Raw genomic sequence first — 16,723 nt, forward strand, 5'->3', positions numbered from 1 at the left:
TCTCTAACTTGTCAAATTACCAACATGATTGTTGATGAAATTTTCATCGGTGATTATTAAAGGAATTAAAACCCGTTGGTTCTCCCCCCACTTCTTCTTTTTCTTTGACTCCAATTCAAACTCTAACCCTATTTCTTTAAATTTTTGACAACTCCCCTCTAAAATTCAGCCACTTAACCCGCCAATGTCGATACAAACTTTCTCTATTAGTTTTATTTTTTTGTCAAGCTTTACTCCACCAAGTAAAAACACCTATTTAATTTTTATGTAACACTCATTTATGTTTAAAGTTAATTTATTAAAATTTGTTTGTAGATTTTTGTAGTTTGTATGTAGTTTGAACATAACACATACCTTCTTCTTGGGAAAAATATGTCAATTCCATCGACCACAATATAAATTCTTCTCTCTTGCGAATAAGAGTACTGTATATAAATATATAATATATAATACGTGCAGGCGGTCATAGAAAGCTTTTAATGACACATGAAGGAAAAACAATTGGTGACCTTTACAACATAACACATACCTTCTCCTTGGAAAAAAATAAATAAAAATCGAAAGAATATTACTTAATACATAAACTTTGCGTTGAAAGTAAGGCACCAAAAAATCTCCACATGGAATATCACACGCTCTGTCGTCTTGCAGTGTGGTATAGTTTTTTGTTTTTTGTTTTTTTTTTAAATTTAAAAATTCTTAATTTTTTTTCTTTTTATTCTGGTACATTAAAATAATTAAAAAAACATTAATTTAATAAAAAAATTTAAGTTAAACATATTTTTAAACGACGATGCCAAATGATATTAACGAGATAACATGCTCGTGTGTTGTCACGGGCTTATAAAACAAATGTACTTTATAGTGTTATAATTATAAACCAACGCTAGATAAGTAATAGAAACTAAAGCTATGATGGAGGCAATATTTCATGACGGAAAAAAAAAGTTGTGTTGGTGATAAAAAATTTAGAGACTGAACAAAATGATTTGTAGCAATCCAAAGTGTTTTGGAAGGAAATATACATTATTTTCGCCACTTGATTTAGCTTTTCTGTAAATAAAAAGCAAAAACAATTACAAAGCTAAATTCTCTACCAACTTAATATTAAAAAAAAAACAACAAAGATAATTTTGGAAGGAAAAAAACCCATGAGGAAAAACATTGCAGCAATTGACAATGTTTTGTGAGGAAAATTACAGTGCTTTCCCCAATAAAATCGACAAAGATAATTTTAGAAAAAATCATAAAAAAACCATTTAGAGAAATACTGTAGCAATCCATAGTTTTGTGAGAAAAACCACAACGCTTGCCTCCTATGATTTAGCTTTATTGTAATTATAATTTTTAACTAACTCAATATTAAAAAAAAATCAACAAGGATAATTTGAAAAAAATAAAAAAAAAATCATATGGGAAAATACTGCAACAATTCATAGTGTTTTAAAGAAAAAAATTACAAAGCTAAATTCTCAATCAACTCAATATTAAAAAAAATATAATCAACAGAAATAATTTTAGAAAAAAAATAACAAAAAAATAGAGGAAAAAAACCATGTTGGAAACACTGTAGCAATTCACAATGTTTTGTGATGAAAGCTACAGTGCTTCCCTGTATTATTTAGCTTTATTTGCAATGACTTGTAATTGTAATTCTCAACCAGCTCAATATTAAAAAAATAAAATTGACAAAGACAATTTTGAAAAAATCATAAGAAAAAAAAACCATATAAAGAGACACTGTAGCAATCCATAATGTTTTGTAAGGAAAACTACATTACTTTCTCTACATGATTAAGCTTTATTAAAAAGTTAAATTCTAACCAGCTCAATATTAAAAAAAATTAAAATTGACAAATATAATTTTGGAAAAAAATATTACAAAAAAAAACACAAAAGAAACTAGAAAAAACTATGTGAGGAAAAACTGTATCAATCCATAGTGTTTTGTGAGGAAAGTTATAATATTTTCCCCACATGATTTAGCCTTACTTGTATTTACTTGTAATTACAATTCTTAATAGCTAAATATTTAAAAAATAAAATTGACAAAGATAATTTTAGGGAAAAGCATAACAAAACAGAAAAAATATTGTGGGAAAAAACACTGCAGAAATCCACAGTAATTTGTGAGGAAAGTTACAGTACTTTCCTCACATATTATAATTGTAATTTTTAACTAGTTCAATACTAAAAAATAAAATAAAAAAAGATAATTTTAAAAAAAATAATAAAAAAACATGCGGAGAAACACTATAGCAATCAACTATGTTTTAAAGAAAAAAAATTAAAAAATTAAATTCTTAATCAGCTCAATATTAAAAAAATAAAATCGATAAATATAATTTAAAAAAATAAAAAAATAAAATAGAAAAATCATGTGGGAAAACACTGTAGCAATCCACAATATTTTAAAGGAAAAAAATTACAAAGCGAAAATTTTAACTAGCTCAATATTAAAAAAGTAAAATTAACAAAGATAATTTTAGAAAAAATAAACAAAAAAAAGGGAAAGTTGAAAAAAAAATGAAAAAGTGCAAAAAAAAAAAAAAAAGTTAAAATAAAAAGAGGAATGCACTGTGGATTACTGTTGTAATCCACAGTGCATTGGGTGTTGGTGAACAATAAATTCCTCACACCCTTTAACTTATTACTTAATAAAAAATAAAATAAAAAAAGATAATTTCAGAGAAAATCATAAAAAAACAATAAAAAACCATGCGGAGAAACACTGTAATAATAAAAAATGTTTTAAAGAAAAAAATTAAAAAACTAAATTCTCAATCAGCTCAATATTAAAAAAATAAAATCGATAAATATAATTTAAAAAAATAAAAAAATAAAATAGAAAAACCATGTGGGAAAACACCGTAGTAATCCATAATATTTTAAAGGAAAAAAATTACAAAATGAAATTTTTAACCAGCTGAATATTAAAAAAATAAAATCGACAAATATAATTTTTTAAAAAATAAACGAAAAAAAAGGTAAAGTTGGAAAAAAAAGTAAAGTAATTTTGAAAAAAAATTAACAAAAAAAAGAAGAGGAAAGTTGGAAAAAAAAATAAAAAAGTGCAATTAAAAAAACAAAAAAAAGAAAAAAAAAGAAAAAGAGAAATACACTGTGGATTATTAGGATTATTGTTGTAATTTATAGTATATTGAGTGTAGGTGAACAATAAATTCCCAACAACCTTTAGTTTATTACTTAATTTGCTGTTATTAACATTGATTGGTTGTATATTTTAAGCTTTATTTGTTTTTAAATATTAAAATTATTTTTGAAAAAAATTAAATTTTTTTAATAAATTTTTTTTTAATATTTTTAAATCATTTTAATACATTAATATCAAAAATAATTTTTAAAAAATAAAAAAATATTATTTTAATATATTTTTAAATAAAAACCACTTTAAAAAACACCATTGAAAGATTAATTTACCCTCTGAACATTTCCAAACAATGCGTTCACTTTCCGGGGTCACTTACGTAATTCCCCCAACTTGAAAAATCCAGGTCCCGCACGGACAATTAGGAAAAGGCAATCCGAGTCCGACTAGGAGAAAGGAAAGAAACCAGGGCACGCAATCAATCAATTTGGATTCATGAACAAGAATCAACGGTCATTAGACCGTTTAGACCCTTCTATAAATCCAAAAACCTCTCCATCATTTCAATTCAATTTCTCATCACAGAACACCCCTAAACCTCCTCCCTCTTCAGATTTCTCCTCTTCATTTCACTCTCTCCCCCTTCTTTTTGAACAAATTTATCCTTTATTCCTAGAAATTAAATTAAGAGATGGAGCGGGAAGATCAAGTGTCAATCATCATAGATGATGGCGGAGAAATCCTGGACGCTGGTTCTGAAACCGACTCCTCGTCGTCGTCGTCTTCTGTTCCGAAGCCTGATTGTTTTGATGCATTCACTCGAAATGGAATGATGAGGATCGGAGAAGAAAGCAAGGAACACAGAGTGATTAAGAATCAATTCCTTACAGGAATGAATCAGCTTGCTAAGGACACAAGTGTTGTGACCATACACAGGAATATCTGCTCTACTATGTATATGAAAGCTCGATTCGAAGCTTTCAAGAGCTGTGTAGATGCGGTCCGTGAACGCCGTGGAGATAGAAATGTTAAGTGTGGGTGGTATGGTGCTTCAAAACAGGAGATTCTTCATATCATTTCTTTTGGATTTAGTCGTTGCAATGGTCAATCGCATGGCGTTGGTGTTTATTTGTCTACTTCAAAGTTTATCCTTGAAACGTAAGTTCCTTTCCTTTCCTTTTTTTTTTTTTTACTTAGAAATTAAATTAAGTCAAATTAACATATAATTTGTTACTCACAGGTTTCCGTCTACGATTGAGGATGAAAAAGGGTTAAGGCATATGTTGCTGTGTTATGTTGAGATGGGGAAAATGGAATTGATTCGGGCGGGTTCGAAGCAAATATATCCAAGTTCGGTGGAGTTTGATTCGGGCGTTGACAATCTGGAGTACCCTAGTAGATTGGTTGTGTGGAGTGCTTACATGAATTCTTTTATCCTTCCTATTTACATTGTAAGTTTTAAGGCACCGTCATTCAGTATTGGTTCCTTAAGAGAGCAGATTAATGAAGTAAGAACCGGTGGAGAGAAGTTGAGTATTGCTGTTTTGCTTCCTATACTGGTGAAGGTTTTTGGTCCTGCCAAGGGGGATATGATTTCCAAAAGCCTTGACGATCATAGGAAATGTAAGATTAACCGAGACCAAATGATCCAGAGTTTGAAACGGATCATTGGGAACGATCGGATGTTGATCTCAGTCATTAAAGCCAGTAGAGGCAACCTTGCGGTGAGAGCACCAAACAGGGAGGGCGGGTCTGGAGGCAACAACTGATACAAGAAGATGGAATTGTTCTACGATATGATGTTAGACTTGATAGTTCTGTAATTAGGGTTTACAATCACTTCATTTTCAAACCAGAAAACATAACATGAAGAATGTACTTTTTCTGAAAAGAAGGAAGAGGATCTGTTTCGTTGGGATGGCCTTTATCATCTTTGTGTTCTGATGCCAGATAAAGAAACACCAAGTTTCTAGCGATTTTCTTAGAAAGAGAAAGTGATGCGAAACTCGAAATCTACAATTCACAATTAATTGAGATTTGATTCTGGAAAGTTAAAATAAATTTGATAAGAGTGTGGTGTAATGAAATATGCTTTAATGTATCAATACTATTAGAATAAAGGAGAATATGCTATAGAATTAGTTAATTTTTAATAAGTTAAATTTATTTTGTTCAAGAACTGAAAAATACAAGAATTATTCTTGCATGTTAAAATTAAAATATTCAGAAGTAATATTTTTTAATAGCTGCTGAAATTTTGGTTACATGTCTTAAAAAATTAACTTTAATGGACCTTTTATGTGGATTTATACGAGGTCCACTCAAAACTGATTCAAAAACCGTAAACTGAAAAGCATGTAACCTGATCCAACTAATTAATCTTTGATAAGTCAGATTTAGTTCGTTCAAGAACTGAAGAATGCAAGAATCACTCTTGCACGTTAAAACTAAAAAATTTAGAAGTAATATTCTTCAATGGTTGCTGAAATTTTTGTTACATGTTTTAAAAAATTAACTCTAATGGACCTCTTATGTGGACTTATATGAGGTTCACTTAAAACTGACTAAAAAACCGTAAACTAAAAAGCCTGTAACCTGATCCAAACAAACCTTGGATCCTAACTCAAAAAAAAGTTTTAATTAAGTCCAAACATAAAAGAAAATAATAAAAATAATTAATCTGTCATTAAATAACATTAGTTCTTCTTTTGAATAAAAAATCCTTATACGAAAAGGATTCTGAAAAATTAATGAATCGTTGCCACTCTTGAAAATTATGTTTCAGCTCATTAAAGATTTTTATGGAACTAGAAAATTCCCAAAACAAGCTAACACATCATTTTAGAAAAACAATCCTTGCTAAATAGGAAGTCTATAGGTCAAAAGGAAGTAAATAACAAAATTCGTACAGACTGTTCTGACCTATATCGCAAGTTCTCTCTGAGCTCCGATTTACCTGAAAATTTACCCCAACATAGACAAATACATCTGGAATCTTCTGGTAAAGTTTTAGCTCGATCAAACGGTTGGATTTGAAGTTATGCTCAATAGCGTAAAACTGGACGGTAGAAAATTTTACGCTAAAATCCGAATCTGACCTTGCTTGGGTGGTATCACAAGGTTGAACCATATTAAAAGAGGATTTTTTTTCTTTATATTGTTGTTTAAGTGCCAATTTGTCTATGTTAAGTGTATGGTTCTCCCTTTTATTGATGGCCAGTCAACATTAAGCTAAAGATTAAGCGTAATGAATTTCTAGTTTCAATGGCTCAAGTAGTTTAAATTATATGACATCCCATTTCTTTTTAATGCTGAAGTTTCTCGAGCGGTAATGAATTCTAACCTTTTGGCTCAAATACTTCTGCTGCTGCATATCCACCCTTGCTGCTAAATGACTTGTTTCTGAATATGTTGCTTATATACTTCATAGAACATCTGCTACTATTTTCTATCATTGTTATGCTATTTGAACCTCATTTTTTTTTTACTTTGTTTCATTATTCTGTTTTTTCAATTTCGTCATTTTTCTTTATTTAGCTTCTTTTTATACCCGCCTATTGTTTTGAGGAGCTGATTTTCTCTTCGACCTGATCTCTGTTGCCTGTTTGTTAGATCTTTCCACCTAGCTCTGATACATGTGTATCATTTGTCAGCTGAGTGTTTATTAAGAAAAAAATAATCAAACTAGCATTCTTGATGAACATTCTTTCAAGTCACTAATGTTATCATTGTAAATCTGAGTAAATCGTTGGTGCCTTGAGTTTTTTCTTTATTCTTTTTTTTAAAAATTTATTTTGAAATGATTTGTGGTGGCAGCAAGGAAGCTGTTTTGGCAGCTTTAGTGGGGGCACTGCTGCTACTGGACGACAAGTTTACACTAGTATTAGGTTAGCGAACAGTATGTAAAGAAGTACATGAAGGAACAGTCTGTGAACAAGTACATAAAGGTATATGAAGGTACAATCTGTGTTTATATTGTTGTTAATTAACGTTTCTGTTTTCAATCGTGGATACAACTGTTTATTTTGTTCTAAACTATATTCCAGTCATGTATCAAACAGAATAAATACTGACAAATGTGAGGGTAGTGGGGCTTTCATTTGAATTAGAATAAGTGTTTATTTTATTGAATAGTGTTTCAGTTGGTCAACTCTAGAAGTGCAATTAAAGCAATGTTGGTAAGTTTTTGAGACATTATGTGCACAATGATCAATTATTCGGGGGAAATTGCTATTATTGCTTGCTTACTGGTTTGATGACTTTCTTGCCATGATAGTCAACTGTTTCATGTTTGATTGACAATATTATGGGTTCTGAATCATGTGTGCTCTTGCAAAACTGCAATGTGCATTAATCTTAACACACAAGTTGCAATGTTCTGAGATACTAAGAATAGAAAAGCCAGTCAAAAGTAAAAGTGAATGGGAAGTATGGAGAGTGGATTTACTAGACCTTTTTCAAGCATAATCTTACATCTTTTGACATTTACTCATATATCCCTTATCCAGAAATATCTCATTACTGCAAGACTAATCTCTCTGTCCATTTACGAGCAATAAATCCTTCACTGGATATCTAATTTCTTTACCCCATTACCGAGCACTAGTCCTATCATCGGGAAACTTACTGGCCTAGTCATCTGCTCCGAGTTGGGATGTAAGTTCAAATGACTTGAATATGTACTTACTTAATATCATAGCTTTAATGCATACAACTTTAACATTACATGTGGTCTGATATTTGACATGGTTATCAGGATGAAGAATAATTGATGAATGTTGACGACCCTATGGTATCCATTTTGGCTATAAGAACGGGTTGGAGGCAGGAGAGGGATTTTGGGTTCAAATCCTATTGTTGATAGATAAGCACAACAAATCATATGATAATATTGTAAGTTGTCAAGAAATGTGGAAACCTGATGTATTGTAAATTAGGTGCTTTTGGTTTAGTGTTGGGATACCATTTTGATAGGTCAGGAGCTAGTCAGGCTTTTAGGATTTCTAGTTTCATTATAAATGATACTAGAAATAGCCAAATAGAAGATGATTCGTGTACAATAAGACTTTTTACCACAAGTTTTTTTTGGAATCATTGTGTTCACCCTCACATTGTTACTTATTTTGATTTATGAATTGTTTTTGATAGCATATCTATGGGAAATCCATGACATTGATTACATATGTATATGGACGAAGCTCGAGATTGAACGTATTCAAGCTCAAGTTATTGAATTTTATTTAGCTTTGTTAATGGACTTTAATTTATATTTTTTTATTGGACTTTTATTAGTCAATGAGTTTTAAGCTCAAATTTTATTTTGATTAGGATTTTACTATTTATTTGTAATTTTAATATTACAAGGAGTTTATGATAAATTAAATAAAACCTGTAAGTTGCAACCTTTTCAACCTCCATTCTTTATCTTCTCCGGCTCAAGTTATTATCTTTTTGGCTTTTTAGTTTTTTCTTTGAGAATTAGCAAGCATTACCAAAGTTGGGTTAAAAGGTACCAATTGAGCTTTTTACAAGATTTAAAACTAAGAAGATCAAAAAAAATTTAATAGGCTAAATTAAGATGCTAGGGTTAAAAGGTTGCAAATTTGCTAATCTAGATTTTCATGTATTTTTTTAAACATATATAAAGCTACAAATGAGATTTTAATATGATTTTAGTTGGGTTGGAAACTATACATCTCAAACTTTGTATTCATAAATAGTAGGTCTAATAACTTATCCAAACAAAAAAGAACAATGTGATTGAAGTTATGTTTGAAACCTGCTAGTAAATAAGAAAAGTAAAGTCATAAAATAATTGTTTTCCATGTGATTTGTGAATTCTTAAAAGGTAAGGATTTAATAATATATGAGATCCTTATTTTACAAGGATTCCTTACTTTAAAAAAAAATCAATTAAGCAACAATCCTTATTTTGCAAATTCTTTATGCAATAAAAATCCTTATTATTCAAAAGCATTAAAGGTAGTTTTAGGCTTTATTTTTTTAATATATAGTTTTATACCAGCAAACATAACTTTCAATTCAATTGTTGGATCATACTGAAATTTTACCAAAAGATTCAAGAGGTTTTGTTTTCTATAGGGTTAAATTTTCATAGCAATCGTAGTTCGAGAAGGCCTTATGATAAAGCCTAGAAGTTGTTGTGCGAGAGTTGCATTATTGTCTTAATTGATTTAGAATTATTTTTTCTATTTTATTTAGATTTTTTTTGTTACTTTTCCAGTATTGTTTTGGATGTTTTACTTACTATAAATAGGATTATTTAACTAATATTTAGGGTTTTTTTATAAATAAAAAGACTTGGATTATTTCATAATAATATTTTGCGTAGCGATGTCACTTATACTCTTGGTTCTTCATCAAACTCTTCAGGACTTATCAAAGATTAACTATTTTTGTGGTGTTCATCTTTATACTTTCAATTATTGATTCGTTATAATCAAAGGAATAAAGGCTTTCATTCAATAATTTTGATTTCTTGATTCAGGTAGTTATTGAGTGAAGATTTTTTTCAATCTAATTTTAACTTTCTAGAGTTATTTCTATCTTGTATTGTGGATTTTAGGGTTTTTATCCTTTAGATTTGCATCACTTGAACTTTAAATTTTTCTTTGTCCTGCATTAGCTTTGGTCTTAAAGCGTGATTCTTTTAATTTTTCTCATAATGAAATGATTTATAGGCTTGATTAAATTTCATACATTTAATCCATTTTGTAAGCCTTAAATTTATAAGAGCTCTCATCAAATCAATATGTGATAAAAAAAATTATTTTGTGTTTCTTTCTGTTTACAATGAAAAGAAGAAAAAAGGTACAAGGTCAACATGACCTAAAAAACCTAGCTAAACACATTTAAATCATTTTTTCCTAAAAAACCTCTGGCCTGGTCTTTTTCTTCACCTCCACTTCCATCCCTAACCACTATTGTCTCCACAAATACCATATTCGTTGCAACCATTAGCTTCAACAATTATCCACAACACCTTTAAATTCTCCCATGGTAGCCATCACATTAGACCACCATACATATCCAACACATCAACAATAGTTATCGGCCACCCATCCATCATAAACAAAAGCTACCAACCACTCGACTCATTAGAATCAACACCCAATTAACAAATCTCAAAACCACTCCAATACTCATCCATAATTTCTCAAAAACATATCATTAACCATTCACCCACCACATCAAGTTGCATCCTGACACGATCAAAAGATTGATGTCTTTTCCCAAGTGCAGGAGTGTCGAAGTAATAAATAACCCGGTAAGACTGGGGTCAAACCACAAGGAGGTTAATTGTATAGATTATAGATAATAACACAAAAGTAACAATAACAACAACAACAACAATAATAATAGTGATAATAATAATAGTGAAGAAGAAGAGGAAGAAGTTGATGAGAACTTTGAGATGGAAGATTAACGTAGGATTAAACAATGATAACAACAAATGTCAAGGTTAGAGGATCCACTAATGATACTTCAAACAAGTATAGTATAAACTCTTATTATTCAATTGGAAACCACACACAAAGGAGGTTCCAATCAGATTATAAATTGTTAACATGATTATATTAGTTATCTTATTCGAATAATGCTAATACTTGTAAATGTTTTCAGGCATTCATGATTATAACTTATGTTAACAACAAATCAAGTTCCTTTCATAGCTCAGGTGTCGGTTATACCATACAGTATGGGCTATGAGAGTACCAAGTATTTGTTGTACCAAGTGTTATACAACATAAATCTAGATTAACCATTTAACAAGCAAAGTATTAAAAGTGAACAAGATAGCAAATATAAAGCATGTTAGTATCCAACATTAAGGTCCATGTTAAGTTTATATTATACTTATTCTTATACCATTAGTGTACCCTTTTCACCTTGACATAATTAACTTAGCTAGACATAATGAAAGAAAGAAACATAAATAAACAAGGAAAGGAAAAGAAAAGCATAAGCAAGAGATTAATATAAGCAAAACTTAAGTATTACAAAATACAAAGAGAGAAAGCAAGAGCATGATCTTGATCTGGAAACCAAGATGCCTAAATACATGGCAAATGCCTCCTTTTATAGGCCAAAATTCAGAACTATTGATTTGTTGACTAATTGATGAATGGGTGGCCATATCTCTTTAGCCATCTTTTTGTCCTTTCAATTTCAGTACTTCAACTCATCAATCAATTCTTTCATTTATGTGATAGGCCTGCATTTAAGATTAACATTTACCATAAATTAAAGGTATCTTATGTAATTAGATATGTTATTATAAAACATGCTTTAGTTAAGGAGTTATTGATACTTCAAGTGCAAAATGATGATATAAAACCTTGATAAAAATGCACTTTTAAGTACTAATCACATCCCCCATTACCATATCAAACCCATTAGTCATTGTCGAACCCACCCGCCATCACAGCGACTTCACAACAAAAAAAAAACCCGTTGTGTCTCTCATGATGATAGATCATCACCAAAACATTAGTTCAATAAATCCCACCACTACTTAACAACTTATTCCTGACAGTTATCACTACCCATATGCTGGAGGATTTCACGAGGCATAACCAGTAATAGAATCTCAGGTTATATTTGGTTCAATGTTCATATAAGAAGCAAGGAATTGAGCATTAAGTGACTGTAAAAAAAGCCAAGAAAAAAAGTCTAAAGTAAAAAATATGACATTTACAGGTCAACTGATACACTACATCAATAACAACGATCTCAGTGGTATATCATCATTATCAAGCAATTTGGTGACATTTGTAGGTCACTTGGCATACTACATTAGGACTATTACATCATCAACGACGATCCAAGTGGTTTATCATCATTGTTAAGCAATATGATCAATAAATTACTCTACCTTTTAATACATTGAATTTTATTGTTTTGGTATTGCACTTATTATTCAAAGTTGTCGTTGATAATACCTTTTATGCCTAGAGAAAAAATATCTCATTTAACATTTTATCTATTAATTTTTTGCTTATCAACATTTTTCATCATTGATATCTAACATCTAGTCCTCTTATTAATTGTGAGTTCATTCTTGTGACATTATTTTTTATTAATCTCTTATACTTAAAGGTCTAGCAAAACATATTTAAAATCTTCTTAGTGTATCTTTTTCTTGTTTAATCTCTACGTTAAAAGGAAAAAAAATAGCATTAACCTTACATTTGTATTGTGATTTCATTTGCAAGAATAGTTTGTGATCTCGATTTTATCTCTAAGATATCATTGCATGCAATGACATCATAGTAATCTAATATATAAAAAGAGGAACTTAATACAATAAGTCCAAATAAGTCTGAAAAGGAGACTAATGAAGAATATAGTGAGCCTACTTTAGTGGTAGAGGAAGTAGTTTTAGGAAACTCTTCAGTGGAATTGTCTGAAGAGGTAAGTATAGTTTTAGAAGAGTCTCATGATATAAGTCATTCTAAACTACTTGATTCCTCAACCCCATACTTGATATCCAATATGTCATTAGTTTAGAGCAACATGTTGAGCTCTCTGATCCTTGCCCTTAACATGTGATGAGAAAGATGAAGATAATCTTATTTTATTAGGTTGTGTCCAAACTATATTTACTCAGGCTTCAAATAATGTTTTTTCCACTTCGCACCCTCTATCATATAGTGTTCATAGTTACAAATCTAAAAAGCTTGTAAATCTTTTTCTTATGTTTCCTCATATTAAAATGTCTAATTTAACTAAGTCTTTTGAATGTAAAGTTTATAATTTGCGTGTTGAGATCATTGAACAACTTCAAGCAAGTAATGGATAATACAAATTTCAAATTGGTTTACATAAATATCATAATACACTTAATATTAAAGATTATTTCATGATATAGATTAGACCTGAACAATATCCTTTGGAATCCAATCAAAAACTATAAGTGAGTAGTACTAGAACATTCAAAGTATTATGTCATTAAATTTCCATCAAACTTTGATATTAACTCCACTTTTGACATAAAAGACCTCATTATATATAAAACACAACAACATATCCATGATGAATCTTTTGAAACCACTGCCCTATTTTCCTTATCATTAGCTTAAAAGGAACATATTAATGCTATTTTGAATGCACAAGTTGTTTTTATTAAGGATGATGAGATTCAACGAATCTCATTTCATAAGCTAGATGATCATATTCAGACTATACTTAGATTCTCCGAGAGATATCATAATAGCTTGATCATGATCTTTGAGAGCATTATCAAAGTCACCTTGAACTATACTCGATGATGTCGAGTTTCTCCAACTTTAGGAGAGTTGGTGAGGACACCATATTCATGGAATATGTTATGCATGTATATGGACAAAGATGATGAAGGATAACCCAACTCATTGTTATTGAGTTTTATTTAGCTTTCTTATTGAACTTTAATTTATGTTTTTCTATTAGACTTTTATTAGTTAGTAAGTTTTAAGCCAAAGTTTGATTATGATTAGAGTTTTATTTATCTGTAATTTTTTACATTATAAAGAGTTTATGATTAATTGAATTAAATTTGTAGAGTTTCAAACTTTTCCAACCCTTATTCTTTCTCTTCTTCAAATCTTTCTTCTTTTCTTCAGCTCATATTATTATTTTTATGGTTTATTAGTTTTTATTTCTTTTTTAGCTTCAAATCTTTCTTTGTCCCACATTAATATATGTTGTTGGATTTAATAGAACCGTTAACCACCTTGTTACTAGAGATCATGGAGGGAAGGTGGTTTTAATTTAATGAACTGACATAAGATGTGCAATTGTGGATGCATATGTTTGCTTGCATACTTCCAAAATCAATTTTCTTTGTTCTACAATCATTATGCTACTATAATATATCTCTAATAAATAAACTTGCAATGTTTAGTGGTGTGGAAATATTAGATTAGAAAAGATAGGCTACCCTTGATAGAATCCTAATTCATAAGTTCTGCTACAAAACAGAGTTTTAGAGCTATGAACACGAGGAACTTGATTTTCCTTTCCAACTATTTTTTTACGTATTTATTTAGTATTTCTTTTATTATCAATTTTTGCTAGATTGTAATGATTAGTTCTAACCCTCTCCATTTTTCTAGACATTTGTGTTACAAGTGAAATCATTTTATGAGTAGAGTTTTTTTTAGACTTTAGCATAGTTAAAAAAAAAGGAGAAATAATACATTTCTAAAAATATTTAGAGTAATAACACAGTTTGGTGAGTTAGATTTCACATCTATGACTTTAAGTGTAGTTGAAGATTGCGACTCCCTTAAAAAATGCTTCTAAGCCAATTTTTCCTGCCTTTCTAACTCCTTACCAAAAAACAAACTAGCTTCACAATTGAAAACCCAACTTCACAATTCAGAAACTCAATTTACAATTCAACTCCCCAACATAATTATAAGATTAACATATTTTACAATTCATCGAAACTAACAATTCATAATTAAACACAATGACTCAAACAACATTTTATTAAATTTAAACTAAAATCATAACTATTATAACATTAAGTCATATAATATAACTACATCGAAAACTTAACTTAGCTTATGGATGGTCCTAAAACGCTCTTAGCCAGGTCTGAATCACCACCCCAACTTGTCTAACTTGAGGACGAGCCTATAGTTCCCATATAAGGGTCAGCACCAAAACCTGTCTAGTTCATAAATGTGTTTAGGATGCTTGCGGATGAACAAACGTTCCCAACTATATATCCCATTTCACAATAAGCGATCTTATCTTTTCCTAATAGCTTTTCAAGACATTTAGCCTTCCCAACCTCCTAAAGTCCACCATGGCACAAATCAAACATAGTGTTGGCCATGACTCGTCCCATTGTACCAAACCACCTTTAAATTTTATCGATACATTAGTAAAACTTGCATTACATTAAATTTAATGAATTTGGCTATAGGTTTATGTCTATGCTTTTGGACATGAAGTGCTGAGATGGTAATAATAAAACAACTACAAATATTATAGGTTTTTCATGGTCTAAGCTAAGACTTGCAGGGGTAAGCAATCATGCTATTTGTTCATTGTTTTGATCAATAAAGTGCCTAATGGGCTTCTTGATTTTCAATGATAAGTAGGCAAAAAATATCTGATAAATTTGTTGATAAAATGTATACTTGAAATTGGTCAGTTGCTCATGTATAATCACATGAAATTTTTCATTAATGTTATTAATTCATTCAAGCTTGGTGAATCAATAAGGTTATATATAGACATGGTTTCAATACCATGTCTAGTTTCAAAGTAAACATAGCGAGAGTTAACCCAGTATGACATAGTCGACCTGACGAGCACATCTACGACTTGGTCAACTTGGTAAAAACTCAATTTGACTTCTTAAAAAGAAAAAAAAATGTTGTCAATTTAATATTTTTAATAAAAAATATTAAAATAATGATGTTTTGTATTGATCTAGGTTAAATCAGTTAACTTGTCCAACTCATGATCTAAGTTATGACCCTAGCCGGGTTTAATAACTTTACTTTCTAGAATTCTTTTTTATTTCATTAAGCGATTATTTGTAGGAAAGACTACAAATAAAACTATCGAGGAGAAATGTATTTTTTCATCGAAGTTTACCGTTTTTATTCATGTAAATATTTTTGTTTAGACTATAAAAATTGTTTATTTATTAGTAGAATAGTTCATTAAATAAAAAGCACTAACAATTAGAAATTTGTTTTTAAAGAAAATATAATAATTTGAAATATAAAAGAAAAGACAAATATTTTTAATAAAAAAAAACTAAATTTTCTTATTCACTTATTTTTTAATTCCTAATGAAAACATGGTTTTTTAAGGAGCATTATTTTTTAAGCAAGAATTCATTTTAATTGTGAAAGTAAGTTTTAATTAAAACAAATCATGAATCAATTATTTCACTACAACTAGCTTAAAAGAATGAGAGCAATAACATTCAAGAAATTAATAAATGTTTTTATTATAGCAAATTACTTTAAAAACTCTATATACCAAGCTAATACATAATTATTTATAATATAATTGATAATATCCCATAAAAATTCCTAATCTTTTAAAAATAATATTATAATTTTTTATGAGTAACAATGTAACAACCCAAACTTTTAAATGTAATTTTTACATTTTCAATTGTCGTGTACATTAAAAATAAGGTAAATTACACACACACGCAAGCTCATGCTCACCATTTTCTCAATTTCATTGACATAAAATAATGATACTTAATTTTTAAATATAGAAAAATACGACACCTTCTGTAATACATATACTCACATTCCTATAATTAAAATATCCATCCTTTCTTTTCATTATTTTACAACTTCTATGTCATTTTCAGCTTACTTACATATAATAATTTATTTTATAACGTTAACTAATTTTACAAGATCTTTCCTAGAATAAAACAATTAAAAAAGATTTGAAACATGATCCTGAGATATCTTAGATTGATGAAAAACACATGTAGAACATATAAGAATATATAATAAGATTTTAAGTATACGAGTACTCCTTTTTAACTAATCACTACCAAACTCTAAGAATAACATAAAATTGGGGGTGAGTAAAAAAATAAAAAAAACTGATTAAACCGAG

The 16,723-nt window shown here is 29.3% G+C and overlaps 1 protein-coding gene across 1 annotated transcript; it reads left to right on the top strand.

Annotated features, from left to right (window-relative positions):
- The first annotated feature begins 3,570 nt into the window (after positions 1-3,570).
- On the top strand, positions 3,571-5,039 carry LOC133674249 (probable inactive poly [ADP-ribose] polymerase SRO2). Its single transcript, XM_062095279.1, has 2 exons — positions 3,571-4,267; positions 4,350-5,039. Exons 1-2 carry the CDS (start codon positions 3,801-3,803, stop codon positions 4,876-4,878), a joined length of 996 nt encoding a protein of 331 aa, XP_061951263.1. The 5' UTR covers positions 3,571-3,800; the 3' UTR covers positions 4,879-5,039.
- The last annotated feature ends 11,684 nt before the right edge of the window (positions 5,040-16,723 follow it).

The sequence above is a fragment of the Populus nigra genome, chromosome 15 (genome assembly GCF_951802175.1).
Source record: "Populus nigra chromosome 15, ddPopNigr1.1, whole genome shotgun sequence".
Taxonomy (NCBI): Eukaryota; Viridiplantae; Streptophyta; class Magnoliopsida; order Malpighiales; family Salicaceae; genus Populus; species Populus nigra.